The sequence below is a fragment of the Anguilla rostrata genome, chromosome 3 (assembly GCF_018555375.3).
Source record: "Anguilla rostrata isolate EN2019 chromosome 3, ASM1855537v3, whole genome shotgun sequence".
Classification (NCBI taxonomy): domain Eukaryota; kingdom Metazoa; phylum Chordata; class Actinopteri; order Anguilliformes; family Anguillidae; genus Anguilla; species Anguilla rostrata.
Genome location: NC_057935.1, coordinates 1,734,545 through 1,750,000, shown reverse-complemented (window position 1 = coordinate 1,750,000; position 15,456 = coordinate 1,734,545). Strand labels below are relative to the sequence as shown.

The 15,456-nt window shown below is 42.8% G+C and overlaps 1 protein-coding gene across 2 annotated transcripts; it reads left to right on the top strand.

The window, feature by feature from the left end:
• The first annotated feature begins 10,255 nt into the window (after positions 1-10,255).
• nkx2.5 (NK2 homeobox 5) lies at positions 10,256-14,137 on the top strand. 2 transcript variants are annotated; one of them, XM_064325336.1, is made up of 3 exons: positions 10,256-10,492; positions 11,431-11,716; positions 12,711-14,137. In XM_064325336.1, exons 1-3 carry the CDS (start codon positions 10,268-10,270, stop codon positions 13,313-13,315), a joined length of 1,116 nt encoding a protein of 371 aa, XP_064181406.1. In that variant the 5' UTR covers positions 10,256-10,267; the 3' UTR covers positions 13,316-14,137. The 2 variants fall into 2 exon arrangements, with proteins under 2 accessions (XP_064181406.1, XP_064181407.1); XM_064325337.1 differs by lacking the exon at positions 10,256-10,492 and having other exon boundaries at positions 11,196-11,716.
• Positions 14,138-15,456: the final 1,319 nt, after the last annotated feature.

Sequence of the window (15,456 nt, the reverse complement as noted above, 5' to 3'; positions counted from 1 at the left end):
CATGGCCCCAGCCCCCGGTGCTATTTAACGATGGCGGCTGAAGTGGTTTACGGCAAACTTTCAAACCCCCTCTTAGTTTTTTCTTGTGTGTGTGTGTGTGCGTGTGTGTGGAAAGCTTGTGTTTCACAAGCTTTCACGTTAATACTTAACTGGACTCATTTTCCACGGCGACTCGGATTCACGCGCCTGGACCGAACCTCTTTCCGTCATGCCGCCCAGCTGACGTCATGTGACGACCCACGTGAGGTAACCGGCTGTGTAAAGAGAGGGAACTACTAGTTCGGAGAAACGTCTCTGCAACCCCGCCCATCGTCTGCTGAGCGCGAGTTTGCCCTAAGCAGGTCGCGCGGGTTGAAACCCTGGACTCCCGCTGCTTTTACGATTCCGACGAACAGGCCTGAAATCGTAAAACAAAAAAAAAAAACAAAAAAAGTCACTGGAGCACGTCTGGTCATACTCTGACAAACTGCGCAAAATCCAGCGCCAAGACGTAATTGTAAATGCAGTAACCAAACTGTTTTTAAACGACGTGATTTTTCATGGTGCGTAAGCTCAAGAACCACAGATTGGACGCTACTGTGAAAAAAATGACCTACAGAGAAACACAAAAATGAGAACTTCAAGGCTTAAACCGGACAGCATGTTTGAGATTGAATCTCTCTCCCTCTGCTTCCCGCCCCCCCCCCCCCCCAGACCCGTACAAACGTCTCACTTTATAAAACAGCAGTCTTTGTGAGCCTTATTTCTGCGTTTAGATAATCAGGAGGGGGTCAGTACTTTCTGTACCACACGGGCGCAGTTTCCCCTGAGTAAACTGGTAGATTACTGCCCCCTACTGGCCATATATTATACTAAATAATTACTGCAGTAACAGTGATCCTGACAGATTTATGTTCATACTGCAATGAGAGATAATACGTCTTATTCTGGGTTTCTAGTGAACTATCTCTCTGGGATTTAAAAACCAACAACGGAATAACAAGTTAACCTTTAACAGAGATAGATTTTAAAAGCTTAAAGCACGCAGGGCTGGATTAAATAAACATTTGTCGGTAACTTTGACTAACAAGTAAATGCAAGCACTACACTTTTTTTCTCCAATTCCGATTGGTGAGCTACTTTTAGCGATCACTGAGCTCGCTGAAATGTGTTTGTGAAGAAGAATAAAAACAGATTAGCATTTTAAATCAATGTTTGAAAAGATGTTGATTGAATTCAGGCCTAGGGGAGCTTTAAAAATCAAGCTTATTTTGTGCGTTTATGTGCACTTTAAAAACGAAAAGCCTTCCCCAGAGGCTCAGACACTGGGGGCTGGGGGGGGGGGGGGGCTGGTTAAAATGACGCCTGTATGCAGGACTAACACTTCCCCAGATGGCAGTTCTGAACAGCAGTTCTTGTTATTGCAGACAGAGTCTTTAAACACAGGTCTTTGGTTTCGGAGGGTGGTTTAAAAAAAAGCGTTTTGAACAGATGCCCTCAGGCCAACCCCATTTATGCCCCCCAATTTGTCAGAGATGAAAGAGACTCGGGAACCCAAACCCGAGCCGCGGACTCCAGCAGACAAAACTCGTCCCGGCGCGGCGAACGGGCCAGAGGCCGTCAGACCCCGCCGAGCGGCGACAGCGTGACCTTGAGCTGGGCCCGACCCTGAGAGGGCCCTGCCAAGGTCACCAACCAGGAGAGGAGGGAGGGAGGGCGGGAGGGCGGGCGGAGCCTGAGACCCCTGCCAAAGTCACCAACCGGGAGGGAGAGGGAGGGAGGGAGGGAGGGAGGGAGGGAGGGAGAGAGGGCGGAGCCTGCAGGCAATCCGCTCTGCTCAGTAGCAGTTCCCACGGGAACCCTTTCACACACCATGGGCCAATCAGCTTTCTCCAGAGCCCAACCCTACAGGCCGGAGTGATGTCACAATGCAGCTTCAACATTCTCACAGTGGGGCGAGCTGCCATGCGCTGCTGTCAATCACGGCACCGACCAATCAAAAGATGCTTTCATCCACATCAAACCACTCCATTTGGCGAGACACGATGGCTCCGCCTATTTTTGTGGTTTATGAGCCCAATAAAGTAGTATTAGAGTAAGCACTAACAACATAAACTCTTAATCTTCCAAACAGAATGTGGAGAACAGAAAGACTGCTATATTTTACGCTTCATTATTGTTCTTATAAAACAACTAAAAACACTACAGGCGTTAATTAAGCCTCTTCTCCTACTGTGAAGTAAGTCTTCATGTACTGCACCTGACCCCCAGGGGGCGCTGTGAATCTGGCCACCACTCACCTGGTGACACACGGCACACCTGAGGCCCGTGGGCCGGGAGGGGCTGCATGCGCTGAGACTGAGGCGAACCCAAACGTCTGCACTCCGGACGAGTGGACTCAGCCCTTCGGACTTCGGTCTTACGTACTCTGACGTTGTCTGAAGTGTTCAGCATCATTACATTACGTCTGCAAAACTTATGACACTAAAATGCGCCAATGAAACTGGACCTTAGATCTCATCGTCGTGAATATGACCGCCACGTCCGCCAGTCCGCAAGTGCAGGGAAGATCGGACATTTTGATTCAGCCTGAGAAGCTCTTACCTGGTGCTCCTCCCCCAAGGGCACAAGCCCCGCCCCCCTCCCACTGGGAGGAGGAGCCAAGGTACCATCCCACTGCAGGCTCCGCCCCCATCATCCCCCCAAGCGCGCCATATGCAGACAGCGGAAACCCAACACAAATACAAGAAACATTTTCATTTCCCCTCCTGTTCCCGACTCCGATCTTATCAGAGACGGGGAACCAAACATCTGAATATTAATCCCGCCTCCAGGGTTCAGCTCTGATGGAGAGAAGCTGGATATCTCAGCAGGCCTGCGGGACACATTCTGCTCACACATGGACCCCATTAAACCCCAAACCCCTGTCTGTTTCCTCTAATAGCACGGCTTATCGGTCCATATATGCCTTCGGTTTCTTCTCTGGATGACGGATGATTCAGGAATTTTCTATGCATTCATATGGGTTTATGTTTGAGTTCATATGCAGCCCAGGCAGGGATAAACCGCTCTACTCTGGCGCTTCTCGTGATTGGTGGAAAAGCTCCTTGATAAACCAGGAAGTCACCCGGCTCTCTCTGCTCGGTGTGTTTCCTGTCTGTGACCGCATAATCCTGCTTACAGTTGGAACCGTTAATTTCAATGAACAACTAAAATATATCACAATCCACACACACACACACACACTCATACATGCATGCACACTCACACTCACTCGCACACGCACACTCGCACTCACACTCCACCACTGCCCAACTACACGTCAAACCAGTAACGTTCAAAATACATATACACATCCACTAGACTGCAGATTTATACCCTTCTGATGTATATTAATGAAAAGAACAGAGGTGAGAATGACATACAATCAGATCTGAAACAGAAAATGAAATATTCTGCATAGTAACACACAGAAACTGACATTCTCATAAGGACACGTCTGACACAATCAGAATCCTGCAAATCCCCAAAATCATAATTTTGGGCATATCCCGTTGACTTTACGATGGCAGTTTCCTACAGTTTTGTAGTGCCCAGGAACACCTCCCCACAAATTGTCTTTTAAGGATTGTGATTAGTAATCTCTCTTTGACCACGCCCACACTCCCCAATGACTGGCTGGACTCAGATAGACATACACACAAGAAAAGAGAAACTTGATGCAGGATAATCTTTTCAAGATTTTATTCCATAGATACATACAGATGTGAATGCACTTGGTCACCATTTTCATAAAACATACCCTGTGGATCTCTATGCAGTGCTATTTAAAACTTATTTTTTTTAACTTAAACTTTTTAGTTTATTCTTTAAACTAAAATGTTTAAGTTAAAAATTAATTTGAATTTCAATTATCTTGATACATGCGTGTGTGCGTGTGTGTGTGTACAATATCCACATACGTGTGTGTATACACACACACACACAAAGGTGGGGTGATAATGCGATTATATCATGTGACCTGCAGGGGTTGGAGTGGTTTATTGCACTTAAGAGACAGCTACTCACACTAAATACATATTACATTAGAAATGAAAAAAAAAAAAATCTAATTTTCGTACATTTTGGAAACACAGTTCTTCACTTCCCTTGAAGCCCTGGCATTGCTCAAGCAGTCATCAAAAAACTGAAGCATTTGCTAAAAGTAGCTATGAAAGGTGAGATGATGAAAAGATTAAACGCTATAATGTCAGCTAGATAGCATTAACCAGCTGACCACTTGCCCAGTAGCATATTGCGGGGGGTTAGCATTAGCGAGCATTAGCTAGCTACCTTTGGAAATGGATGGGACTGACTGGGAAGACTTCAGAGCGCTCAGGTGCCAAACCACTCCCCTTTTAACCCCTTAGCCAATGGCAAGCCATCAACAAGGGCCCTCAACATCAATCAGCAACAAGGGCACTCCAATATGCTGCTCTAAAGCTCTCCAAAGGCTCCAAGAAGCTCTCCAACACGCTGCTCCTAAAAAGCTCCATACCTGTCAAAGAGCTCTCATGCGCTCCTAAGAGCTCTCATGTTCCTGAGCTCAACACTGCTCCTAAAGAAGAGCTCTCCAATACGCTGCTCCTAAAGAAGCTCCACGCTGCTCCTAAGAAACTCACCTCAAGGCTCAACCGTGCTCCTAAGAAGCTCCACATGCTCCTAAGAAGAGCTCTCCAACTACGCTGCTCTAGAAGAGCTCTCAACACGCTGCTCTAAAGAAAGCTCTCAATACCTGCCTAGAAGCTCAACATGCTGCTCCTAAAGAAGAGCTCTCCAATACGCTGCTCCTAAAGAAGAGCTCTCCAACACGCTGCTCCTAAAGAAGAGCTCTCCAATATGCGCTCTAAAGAGTCTCCAATACATTCCTAGAAGAGCTCTCCAATACGCTGTCTAAGCTCTCAAACTGCTCTGAAGAGCTCTCCAACACGCTGCTCCTGAGACCAACACTGCAAGAGAGCTCTCCATTACGCTGCTCCTAAACTCAACACGGCTCAAGAAGAGCTCATATGCTCCTAAAGTCTCAATACGCTGCCTAAAGGCTCATAGCTGCTCTAAAGGAAAACATGTTCAGGACAGCACTGTTTGTTGCCTACGTTACCACTGGGTGGCCTCATGAAGTATTATAATTTTGGGATCCGTTTCTATGCAGATTTGTGCGTCATTTTGAGCAAATGCCTGACTGGCAGTATCTCCTCTTAGAGCAGCTTACTGTACAACACTGATGGCCGCTAACTGGGTTCAGCTAAACCCTGATAAAACAGAAATACTATGGACAGGATAAGTCACCTATCGCATTCTGAAGTGCCTAAAATAACCTGACAGTCACATCCCATTTGGCCTAATAATTTGGTCACTGTTTCTAACTCAGCTCTGGATCAACTCTCATCACAGATTAATTACTATAACCGTTTTGATCACTTGAGAAATATTGCAAAACTCATCCTGCACCTGGATAAATCCTGAGGTGCTGATCCCCTCCTTGGTTATGCGTTACCTGGGAGACACTGATTCTGTTAGATTACCTCACAGTGAACTGGATAAGTTTGTTTCTCAAAAACACAGCTACCATATCACATCAAGAATAATGCTATATTAAGTACCAAGTCTCCATGTACTGTACAGTTTATTATGTCATAAATTAGTGTTGCAGTAAGTCTTGATATTATCAGTAGGCATACTACTGTATAAGCACGCATGGGGCTAAAACCATCGAAAATGTACATAATTCCTGAGCAATGTTTCCAATTCGTCCGTTTTAACGGCACTTGCCGACTGGATATTCCATTCAACACGGTTAGCGAAAGAAAGCAGTGGTAAAACTGTAAGCTCTCAGCTTTCAGGCTAAACGTAGAACAGCGTTCTTCACTTCCGAACAATTCATCTAAATATATTACGTTTTTCTATCCATGCACAAACCACATTTTAAACATTTTTCAAGCGTGATAGGCTTTTTTAAAAAAAACTGCCATTTTGACTTTCACACCAACTATAAATTCGCAAAAAAAACAAAAACAAAGATAGGTCGGTTGGACTGAATCGGCACCCTGCAGCAATAATGGCGCATTGTACTCTTTCTATCTGACCAGCAGATGGCGCAATACGACTGCAGGGGAAGAAAATGAAAGCAGCGTAAAGAGGATCATTTTGGGGGCAGTTTCAGCATCAAGAATGATGATGCGTGGTGGGGAGAGATTGTTTTATCGTCTTACAAACTAAGTTAAAAAAAACAAAAAAAAACTTCAGAGCAAATACAGGTCAAAGCTACTCTGAACACCGGTAAAATATTTTAGCCGCGCCGTTTGGACAGAAGCTGTAAGCGAGGCCGATTCGCCCGGAGGAATGACGGTGAAAGCGAGAACACAACTGGCATTTCAAACAGGACGTTCTTGGCCACTCAGCCATTGCGGAAACAATCGCATCCATTGTAATATTATCCAAGGTCTTCTATTATTTCGTCGACTACTTTATATTTGAACGCGTGGAACGGACACCTGGTAGGGAATACGTGTTTCAGCAAAGTCTGTCCTTGAACGTTTGACAGCAGTTAATCATGAAGACCGAGAGACGGCCCGGAATACCCCCCCCCCCCCCCCTTCTGCATGAATTAGAAATGAGTAAAAGTTCAAAAATACATGGCTCATTTAAAAAAATAATAATGATAATGAAAAATCCGGTTTGTATATCCAACGAATATCGGTGAAGGTTAAGAGCATACGACATTAAAAGATTCGCATTTTCACGCCACATTTAAATTTAATTTAATTTAGTATCAGCCAGAAAATAAATTAAAGTCCCTAACTACTGTATTTACTAGCACGGCGCATTCCTTGCTTGCCTGTTCATTGGTTCTTATTTTTATTTTACGTGTTTGTCCTTTTCCAAACTTGTAGGGAGACTATAGCTATAGCTATCCGGTCTTTGCAGCACACACGTTTGATCGACTGGTCTTAGTAAACTAAAATATCAGAAAATTTTATATTATTATTATTATTATTATTATTATTATATAACGATAAAATTATGATGACAATAATAATAATAATAGCCTACTAATAACAAGCCACGAAAAACAGCTTTATTATTATTATTATTATTATTGTTGCTGTTAGTTAAAAGGAATCATAATGCAATTATAAATTCATAATAAATACTTTAAACTTAAAAAAATGTTTTTGTCATAAATTGTCATTTGCATTATATTAATTTGCTACTCTGACGGTAAGTATGATTTTACGTGTAAGATAAGAGCTTCAGGCCAGTGAAATCTTTTTGTAAACGGTCAACTTTTGGATTCTGGACACGTTTTTACAGGACTGGCGGTCAACTCGAGTTTAACGGTCTAGTTCAGTAAGATACGCGTCCATTCTGAATAAGTATTTAATAATAATAATAATAATCTGGAGTATATAATTACAACAGCCTACAATTCATATGTAATTTTTAAATGATTTAACCGCTTTCTTTTCCTCAATTAATTAAATGATTTAAAATGTTGTTATAAAGGCACAGAACGGCATACGGGTATGATAAATGTTATTAACTTGAAGTAAAACATATTTTTTTGTTTTAAGCTTTTCGTCTGTGCTTAAATAAAGCTACATTGCCGTGAGAACCGCGACGAGTTTTGTTTTTAAACTGACATCTGAAATTTCTGTACCATTACCAGTTAAAAATGTACATTAAACCAAATCATCAACAGATTAAAAACGTGTAGCCTACGCATGCGCCACAAATAATAATGGTGCCGGAACATCCAGAAGTCTTCGCCGATTAGTTCCAACATTTCTCTTCAAATATATCTCGCGAAAAACTCTAGCAAGTGGACTGCCCATTGCGGATAACTGGGCTCCCTTTAATAATCAGAATTTCTTGCAGTTAACAAAAGGGAAATAAGAATGGTTAATTTGCCGGAGATATGTTAGGCGTAAAATGATTATGATATGTTTGTATGGCCTATGGCAAGAATACAGCACTTCATTTCCAATGTGGAAACATTTATACGCAAAAAGAACATTGTCATTAATATTATGATTTATTGTTTTAAAAAAAAAAAAAAATTTTATATCAGAAGTAGTCGTTCTTCATTTTAAATTAATGATTAATGCGAATGTCCACATCAGACGGTCGGTTGCCTGAACAATTTATTACGCCAGATACAATTATTTAATGAAAGCGGGCTTCGTTTAAAGAACCAAACGACAGTGAGACGGTAGCGAACGATATTGGGTGATTGACGCCGCACACCCTCAGGTGTCCTGCTGCTATATCGAGCTGCTGTAATTAGCTTCCACCGGGTGTAAAGCAAAGGTAGCGGGAAACAGATTGATTGACAGGCGCGCGAGAGAGAGAAACGACGCCAGGCTCGGTAATGCCGCGTGGCGTCTGGTCTGGATGCTAAGCCGGAGCGGCAGGAACGGTTGCAGACGAGCTCAGATAACATACCTCAGCCCATTTCGGCCTCGCGCCCGATAATATCCACAACAAGTCGTCCAACAGGAAGTTTTAAAGAATCCTTATCTCCTTGTTTATCTGCGTTAGAAATGTGCTGCGGAAAGACGGGCCAGACAGGTGACCCCCACACAACTCCTGCACTGGCGTGGAGCAGCGAGCCACGAGCAATATTTGTCATAAATTATTGGTCCTCTTTCCCCCATTTTTCATTGCTGAAATGACTGAGGGTCTGTGGCTAAATATGTCCATTAGGATAGCCAGAAGCGCACCTTTCGGCGGGAGTACTGAAAGGGATTTCTCTCCAAAAAGCAGAGCTCGTAATCAGTTTGTAATAGTGCTGCTTTTTTCATTTCAACAAATGAGGGTCCACAAATTAAATTATGATTGATGCGCAGACAGCAATCAGCAGTACCAGGTTTACAGACTTGAATTTGCCCTGCAAGCAACTATCAGAATGAACAGCGGCCGGCCTTCTGATAGCCCACTGAAGCCAGAACAAGTCGTTCCATTAACGTACTTAACATAATGAATAAAACTATATGTGCAGTATAATTCAGAAGTAAATAACAATGATGACTATACAAATAGATTTTAATTATTTATTTTTTATTATTGTCATTATTATTATTATTGTTATTATTATTATCATAATCATAATAACAAATACTAATGTTGTCCTTATTGTTCCTGTTATAATAATAATAATATTATTATTATTAGCAGTATTATTAGGCCTATTTAAATTTTCAAGACATTGTCAACCACTGTTGTTTGAATTTAACTTCATAAATGCAAATAGTTCGTCTAAATTTGGACACAATGAGTGACAGGATGAACGCCACTCTACTGTGGCACGAGGAGAGAAAAAAAGTAAAGAAATAAACTCATTCACTATCTTGACAAAAAGCAGTTTCCACGAGCTCTACTGCATGTTTACTTTATTTCACCAATTATTGCAGCGCCGGTCGCCGCGTGCCGACTCTCTCTTCCTAAAAAGTGCTTGGGCCCATTCATCAGCACGGTCAGTCCCGAGCTGCAGCGCGCAAATATTCTTTAAAAACTAAACAGCCTCTCTTGGCCGAGGCGAAAAAAAGCCATTTACGCCACTACAGCACTAAACGCGATACACTGTTGGAGATAAAACGAACGATAAAGTCGTCTGTCTACCACCACAGTCTCCACGAGCATTAATGACGCGTCTAATGCCAGCCTAGCTCGCGGCTCAAATTAGATATTGCACAATCGCCAATTACTCATTCCAGCTCAAGCCTTGATCACATGTTTGAATTACAGGTAAACATCCAAAAAGCGCGAACACACAGGCTATTTGTTCCATTTGCCTTGTAAATATTAGTGTTTAATTCTGGAATAGAGTCCATTTGCATCAGACAAACGCGCACGAATAAAACTATAAATGAAAACATCAGTCTTTTTCTCTCTCTCTCGTATGAACCCTAAAGACAGGCCGATCGGATAACCTTCACGCCTTCAACATGAGTACGTGCGATTGACTGCACAAAAGCATAACTGAATTATGCTTGAATAAAATCACTTCAAAGACAGTGATTAGAGATACACTGTTTGTTAACTGTTGGGAATGGTAGATAAAAGCGAGTCACATTTGACATGCATTGTTGTTTTGCTTATTGTATGCATGTTAAATGTTTAGCAATAGTCCAGCTGTCATTGTGGTAAGGGACACAGCCTTCGTAACAAGATAAGCACAGCACACGTTCATACTAAGAAAATCACGTGACATGGGTTCCACGAATAAAATGGCTAACCGACGTTGCATATGGGCTCACTTACTCGCCGGCTGTCCCGCGTGGGTGGGTGTCGGTTTGTTGTGATCTGTTATCACATCTTGACAATTAAACCAGCGGCACCGGAATCTTTCAGTGAGGGACAGTTGAGTTGTGGTACCGCTAGTTTCAAGTTTCCGCGTGGCCCCAACCTGTCCTCTCCAGGAGAAGACCTCCTCTTCCTCTGCGACCACTGTCTGCTCCGTTTCCCCTCCGAGGTAAACAAACGGCCGTGTCATCTCTAAACCCAAGACAAGCCCGGCGCTCGGGATGTCACCCGTTTTCTCCCCGAGCCTGGCGATGCGTTCACTTTTACCTCAGCGCGTTACTATGACGAGAGCACTGACCTAAGAAGGCCTCGTGACCGCCCAGTGCACTTAGGTAGACCGGCAGAGGTATCTGGACATGTCATCGAATTTGAATTTGACACGTCCAATCCCTGCTTCAAAATGCCTTATCGCAATACTAGAACAGCTTGAAAACAATTAATCTGCCGTCCCTGCCTCGGCTCACTGCAGAACGCTCACTTCGCCGTCCACTCCTCCTCGATTGCCCGCCTATTCGGGGTGCGCGTACGTTATCTATTGCTGGGATTAAGGCACGCGATTATGATCAACAGTTTGCCAACAGTTTGACTGCACATGTGCCTCTTAACTCTGAATTGATTTAATGTAAATAATCGAATACAATGGCCAGTGTTTTTAGGACATCGGGGTCAGATTAATTCCATGAAAAAAAGATTCACGCGTGTTTGCATATGCTCACGGTAGCTACTCCTTTTGCTGAATTTCCACGCATGGACTTTTAAGGTTACCTGGTATGACAGTAGAACAGCCGCAGCCAATAACCTACCACGTACAGATTTTAAAGCGACAAGTCCCTCCTCCCCGGCTCCGCGTACGTAACCGCGCTATCATAGTCCTTCACAAGCCAGAGACACGGTTTACTGTAAAGATGAACACTTTTCTCAAGAGCCTCCTTGTCCCACAAGAGCGCGCTTCAGTTTGGTGATTTTTTCTGTGTGTGCGTGGAGGGGTTATTATTCTTTCAACCGGCTAACGTTTTTTTTTTCTTTCTGGGCCAGTGAATTAAACACCACAAACACCCACTGACTATGTTTCCCAACCCCTTGACGTCTACTCCCTTTTCCGTAAAGGACATTCTGAATCTGGAGCAGAACCAGGCTGACATGGCCTCTCTGGAAATATCGCCGCGACTCGACACCGCGCTGCCCACCTCCTCGTGCATGCTGGCCAAGTTCAAGCAGGAGCCGTTCGCCGAGATGCCACCTGGAGCCTCGCTTTTCGGCGACGATGTCCAAGAACTCAAGGCCAGCAAAACGTCTTCCCTCAACTTCACGGCTGCCTTTTATGGAAAGAGTTTCTTGGAAATGGACATCAAAGACAAAGCGGACAGCGGGTTCGAAGAAAAGCAAAGAAAAGGTGAGGCCTGTTTGGTGGTTACGCGATTATCGTGTGTTTTTTCATTTAGCTATGTGTTATTTGGGAGGTGCTCTTAAATATTTTCGAAGTATATTTTGTTCGTGCGTTGCTAGATGCGTTCAAATTAACCGTCACTAAACGCCAAACAAAGGAATACATTTCAAGGACATAGGCCTATAGGCAACCAACAGTTATTTGAACTTTGCATGCGATATTTTACTGCAGCATAGGGCCCAGTTAAATGGTGCTGCAGCTTTGGACAGAATGAAACTCTGAACATTTTCCGACGCCAGGTTCATATCATTCCTTGCTTTTACCCATGTATTGTGATGAAAGGTAAATTAAGTCTCGCTCTGGATGTAATTTGCAGGATTCATTCAGGCCTTCTTTTTACGAAATGGTTCAGTGAAAACGCAAAGCATGTCAATATGAATGTGTAATTCCATCCGGTTAAAATTAAATTGTGTCACGGCTGTCTGATTTTTTTAGGCCGTGGGACTCGGTCTTTGCCGAGCTTTGGTCGCGCTTTAACGGTTACGTTTTGCAGGTGATTCTGTTCTTGCAAATTATTTCTACTTCAGCTATAGCCGACCCGACTTCCAGCGAAACGAAACTGGCTTACAAAAAAATAAACGCAGGTTAGCAGGCGGTTAGGGAAACGTTCTTGGTTTTAATTGATATACAGAATTGATATATAAATATTAACAACTCTAAAATTAATACACATACGTGAAGAATTAGGTTTGTTATTATATAGTTATCATCCTACACATCGAAAGATCATTCTTAGTCGTTGATTCTACAGTGTAACCATCCGTTACAATCGAATTTGGACGTACCTCCCATTTTAAAAAAAGTATTTATTTTTCGCCCAATTTGTTCCCAATCATTTGGTTTTTGTCAAATGACAAAAGGGAAATTATTTACCTTTATAAAGAAAGAAAACGATATGTCAGGTAAAAACATAAACTAACACTATTTATTCCTGAAACAGAGATCTACTCGCAACCCGAGCCAGGAGAGGAAGAGAAGAGCGAAGACACGGAGCGACCGAGACAGAGGAAGAGGAGGAAGCCGCGCGTGCTGTTCTCCCAGGCGCAGGTGTACGAGCTGGAAAGGCGCTTCAAACAGCAAAAATACCTGTCCGCGCCCGAGCGAGATCACCTGGCCAGCGTGCTGAAACTAACTTCAACGCAGGTGAAGATCTGGTTCCAAAACCGGCGGTACAAGTGCAAGCGACAGCGGCAGGACCAGACGCTGGAGATGGTAGGAATCCCGCCGCCGAGACGCATCTCGGTCCCGGTTCTGGTTCGGGACGGGAAGCCCTGCTTGGGAGACACGTCCACATACAGCACGTCCTATAATGTGGGCATCAATCATTACACTTACAACACCTACCCGGCCTTCAGCAACTACCCGAGTCCCGGATGCAACTCTAACTACGCGTGCAGCTACCCCGCAGCCACCATGCAGACCATCCAGTCTCCCTCCACCGGTGGCAACTACATGAACTTCGGCGTTGGGGACCTGGGCAACGTCCAGACCCAATTTCAGTCCGGCAACGGAGTGTCCTCGCTTCACGGAATCCGAGCGTGGTGAAAAAGGGTGGTCCGAATTGCAGTGTAAACGTTACACAGAGCCTCAGAGCGAAATTCGACGGAATTCTTTATGAACTGGTCTGTGCCAAAACAACCGCGACAAAAGCGAGCTTCCAAAGGACAAATCGAAGTTTTACCATAATTTTGAAGCATAACCATTTCTCAAAATAAGAAGCCAAGCTTAGGCTACACCGCGTGCGTTGGATGCTACATTCAATAGAACACGACACATGGGACAATCTATCAAACTAAAGGAAACATGCAACTGTTTTTGTCTTTTATGTTATTTTTTCTAAGTTGTTCACACATATGCCTATGTGTTTTGTGCACTGTAAGCAGAATTGTCGTACTGCATTTGCCCGTGACGGAAAGACACACTACATGTCATTTCTTTCCATATGAAAAAAATTATTGTCCATGATCTCTCTTCGGACTTGTTGCCTATGACGTGCGTGATATTTTTATGGAGTAGTTTATGAAGTTGCCTTGAGTTGATTATCTTAAAAAAATGTTATTAGTCGTGGTTTATTTTAAGGACCACGTGTACATGGCTTGAAATAATAAATCGTGGAGCGAGAACATGTTTTCCCATATTATTCAGAAGCTCCTTGGATTTTTTCGTAACATTTTACTGGGGTATTAAACCTGCAAGCCATGTGCATCGCAATATTTATCTTACGCCCACATCAACATGTATTATGCTATCCTAATGTTATTACAAATAAAGAAAAAAGTAACGGGCTTGCCAAACATCACAATATCACCATAAAATAACAAAATTAATTAGTCTACACTAATAATATTTACTGTAAATAAAGTCTGACGTGTCAAAACGAACAAATCTCCTGTTTACTTGTTCTAGAGGCAAAATGAAAGATATGGTAACAGCCAAGAACATGCAAATGGTTGCATTTCTTCCTAAATCGCTGCATGAATATACCGAAAACAACGGAGAATATAGGCCCACCTCTTTACTGTTCAACGAAAAAAAAAGACGAACAGCAAAGAAAATGTTCAGGTTAAAGATGATTAAAAAATGTTCCATCGTTCACATGACGTCAGCTGTTCTGACAGTTTGTTTACAATGAGCACTAATCAAATGACAAAATATGATTAGTTTAATTCTCGAAGATGAGAGTACAGTTGATAAAAACACAATTCGCATTTATAAGAAATGCTGGCTAATTTCACGTATTTATTTATTGAATTATTATTTGGTCAAAACAAGAGCCATTAAAAATACAATTAGCTGCGCTACTCGATTTCACACAATGCCGTGATGAGAAGGCAGGTATTATTCGTGACGTTTAATAGCCTGTTTGTTTTTGGCCAACAAGAGCCACGCGTTTTAATTAAAACAGATGAAAAATAAATTGGGCAGCAATAAATTACGTAATAAATTTAAAACCACAATTGTCAGTTGCAGCATCAGTATGATGAGTACGTGGCGGACTTAAAGTAATAGTTCAACCAAAAATTGACGTAATAGGCCGTTTTGGTTTGTAAGACTATGTGCAAAGAACAGATTTAGTGAATTCCACATCTGCACATACGCTGTCAACGTCCACCACCGGCGGGTAGCACTGATGCCCGGAAACAACGAGGGTCTTCCGGCAGGTAGCATGCTAACCAAGCTGCTCAGGACTGTGATTCATTCAACGAAGCGTTAAAATAATTTAGAAATACATTATTCTAAAACCGGATAGCCTAGTGCTAATGTTAGCTTCGGTCACCCCATACCACAACGCCATTCCAAAATTGTTCTAACTTTTGTTGAAATAGGTTTTGAGCGCAAAAAGATAATTTCCGTATGTCAACACAACCCAGGTTCCACAACATAAAAGCAACGAGTGCTTACGTAGATATTGGGGTGAAATTTCAGTTAATAAGAAAACAAGAAACAGATTTCGTTAGAAAATATGCAATTCAATGGAACTATTCTTTCCATATTTAGATGAACCACCTAAGGAGTTTTCCAACAAAATGAGAATCAGGCAGTCCCTATATTAATCGACCACTTGCACACAGCCCGCAAGTTATACTGATTAGGTATTAACAATTTTTTCTCACTGAGGACGATGGACCAACAGGATATAATGGGCTCGGAAGATATAATTTCGACGGAATATAACGGTCAAGAAT

Coding starts and splice junctions, on each gene's coding strand:
- nkx2.5 (XM_064325336.1), top strand. CDS start 10,268: ATGGGCTCACTTACTCGCCGGCTGTCCCGCGTGGGTGGGTGTCGGTTT. Junction 10,493..11,430: donor TGCTCCGTTTCCCCTCCGAG/GTAAACAAACGG, acceptor TTTTCCGTAAAG/GACATTCTGAATCTGGAGCA. Junction 11,717..12,710: donor CGAAGAAAAGCAAAGAAAAG/GTGAGGCCTGTT, acceptor TTCCTGAAACAG/AGATCTACTCGCAACCCGAG.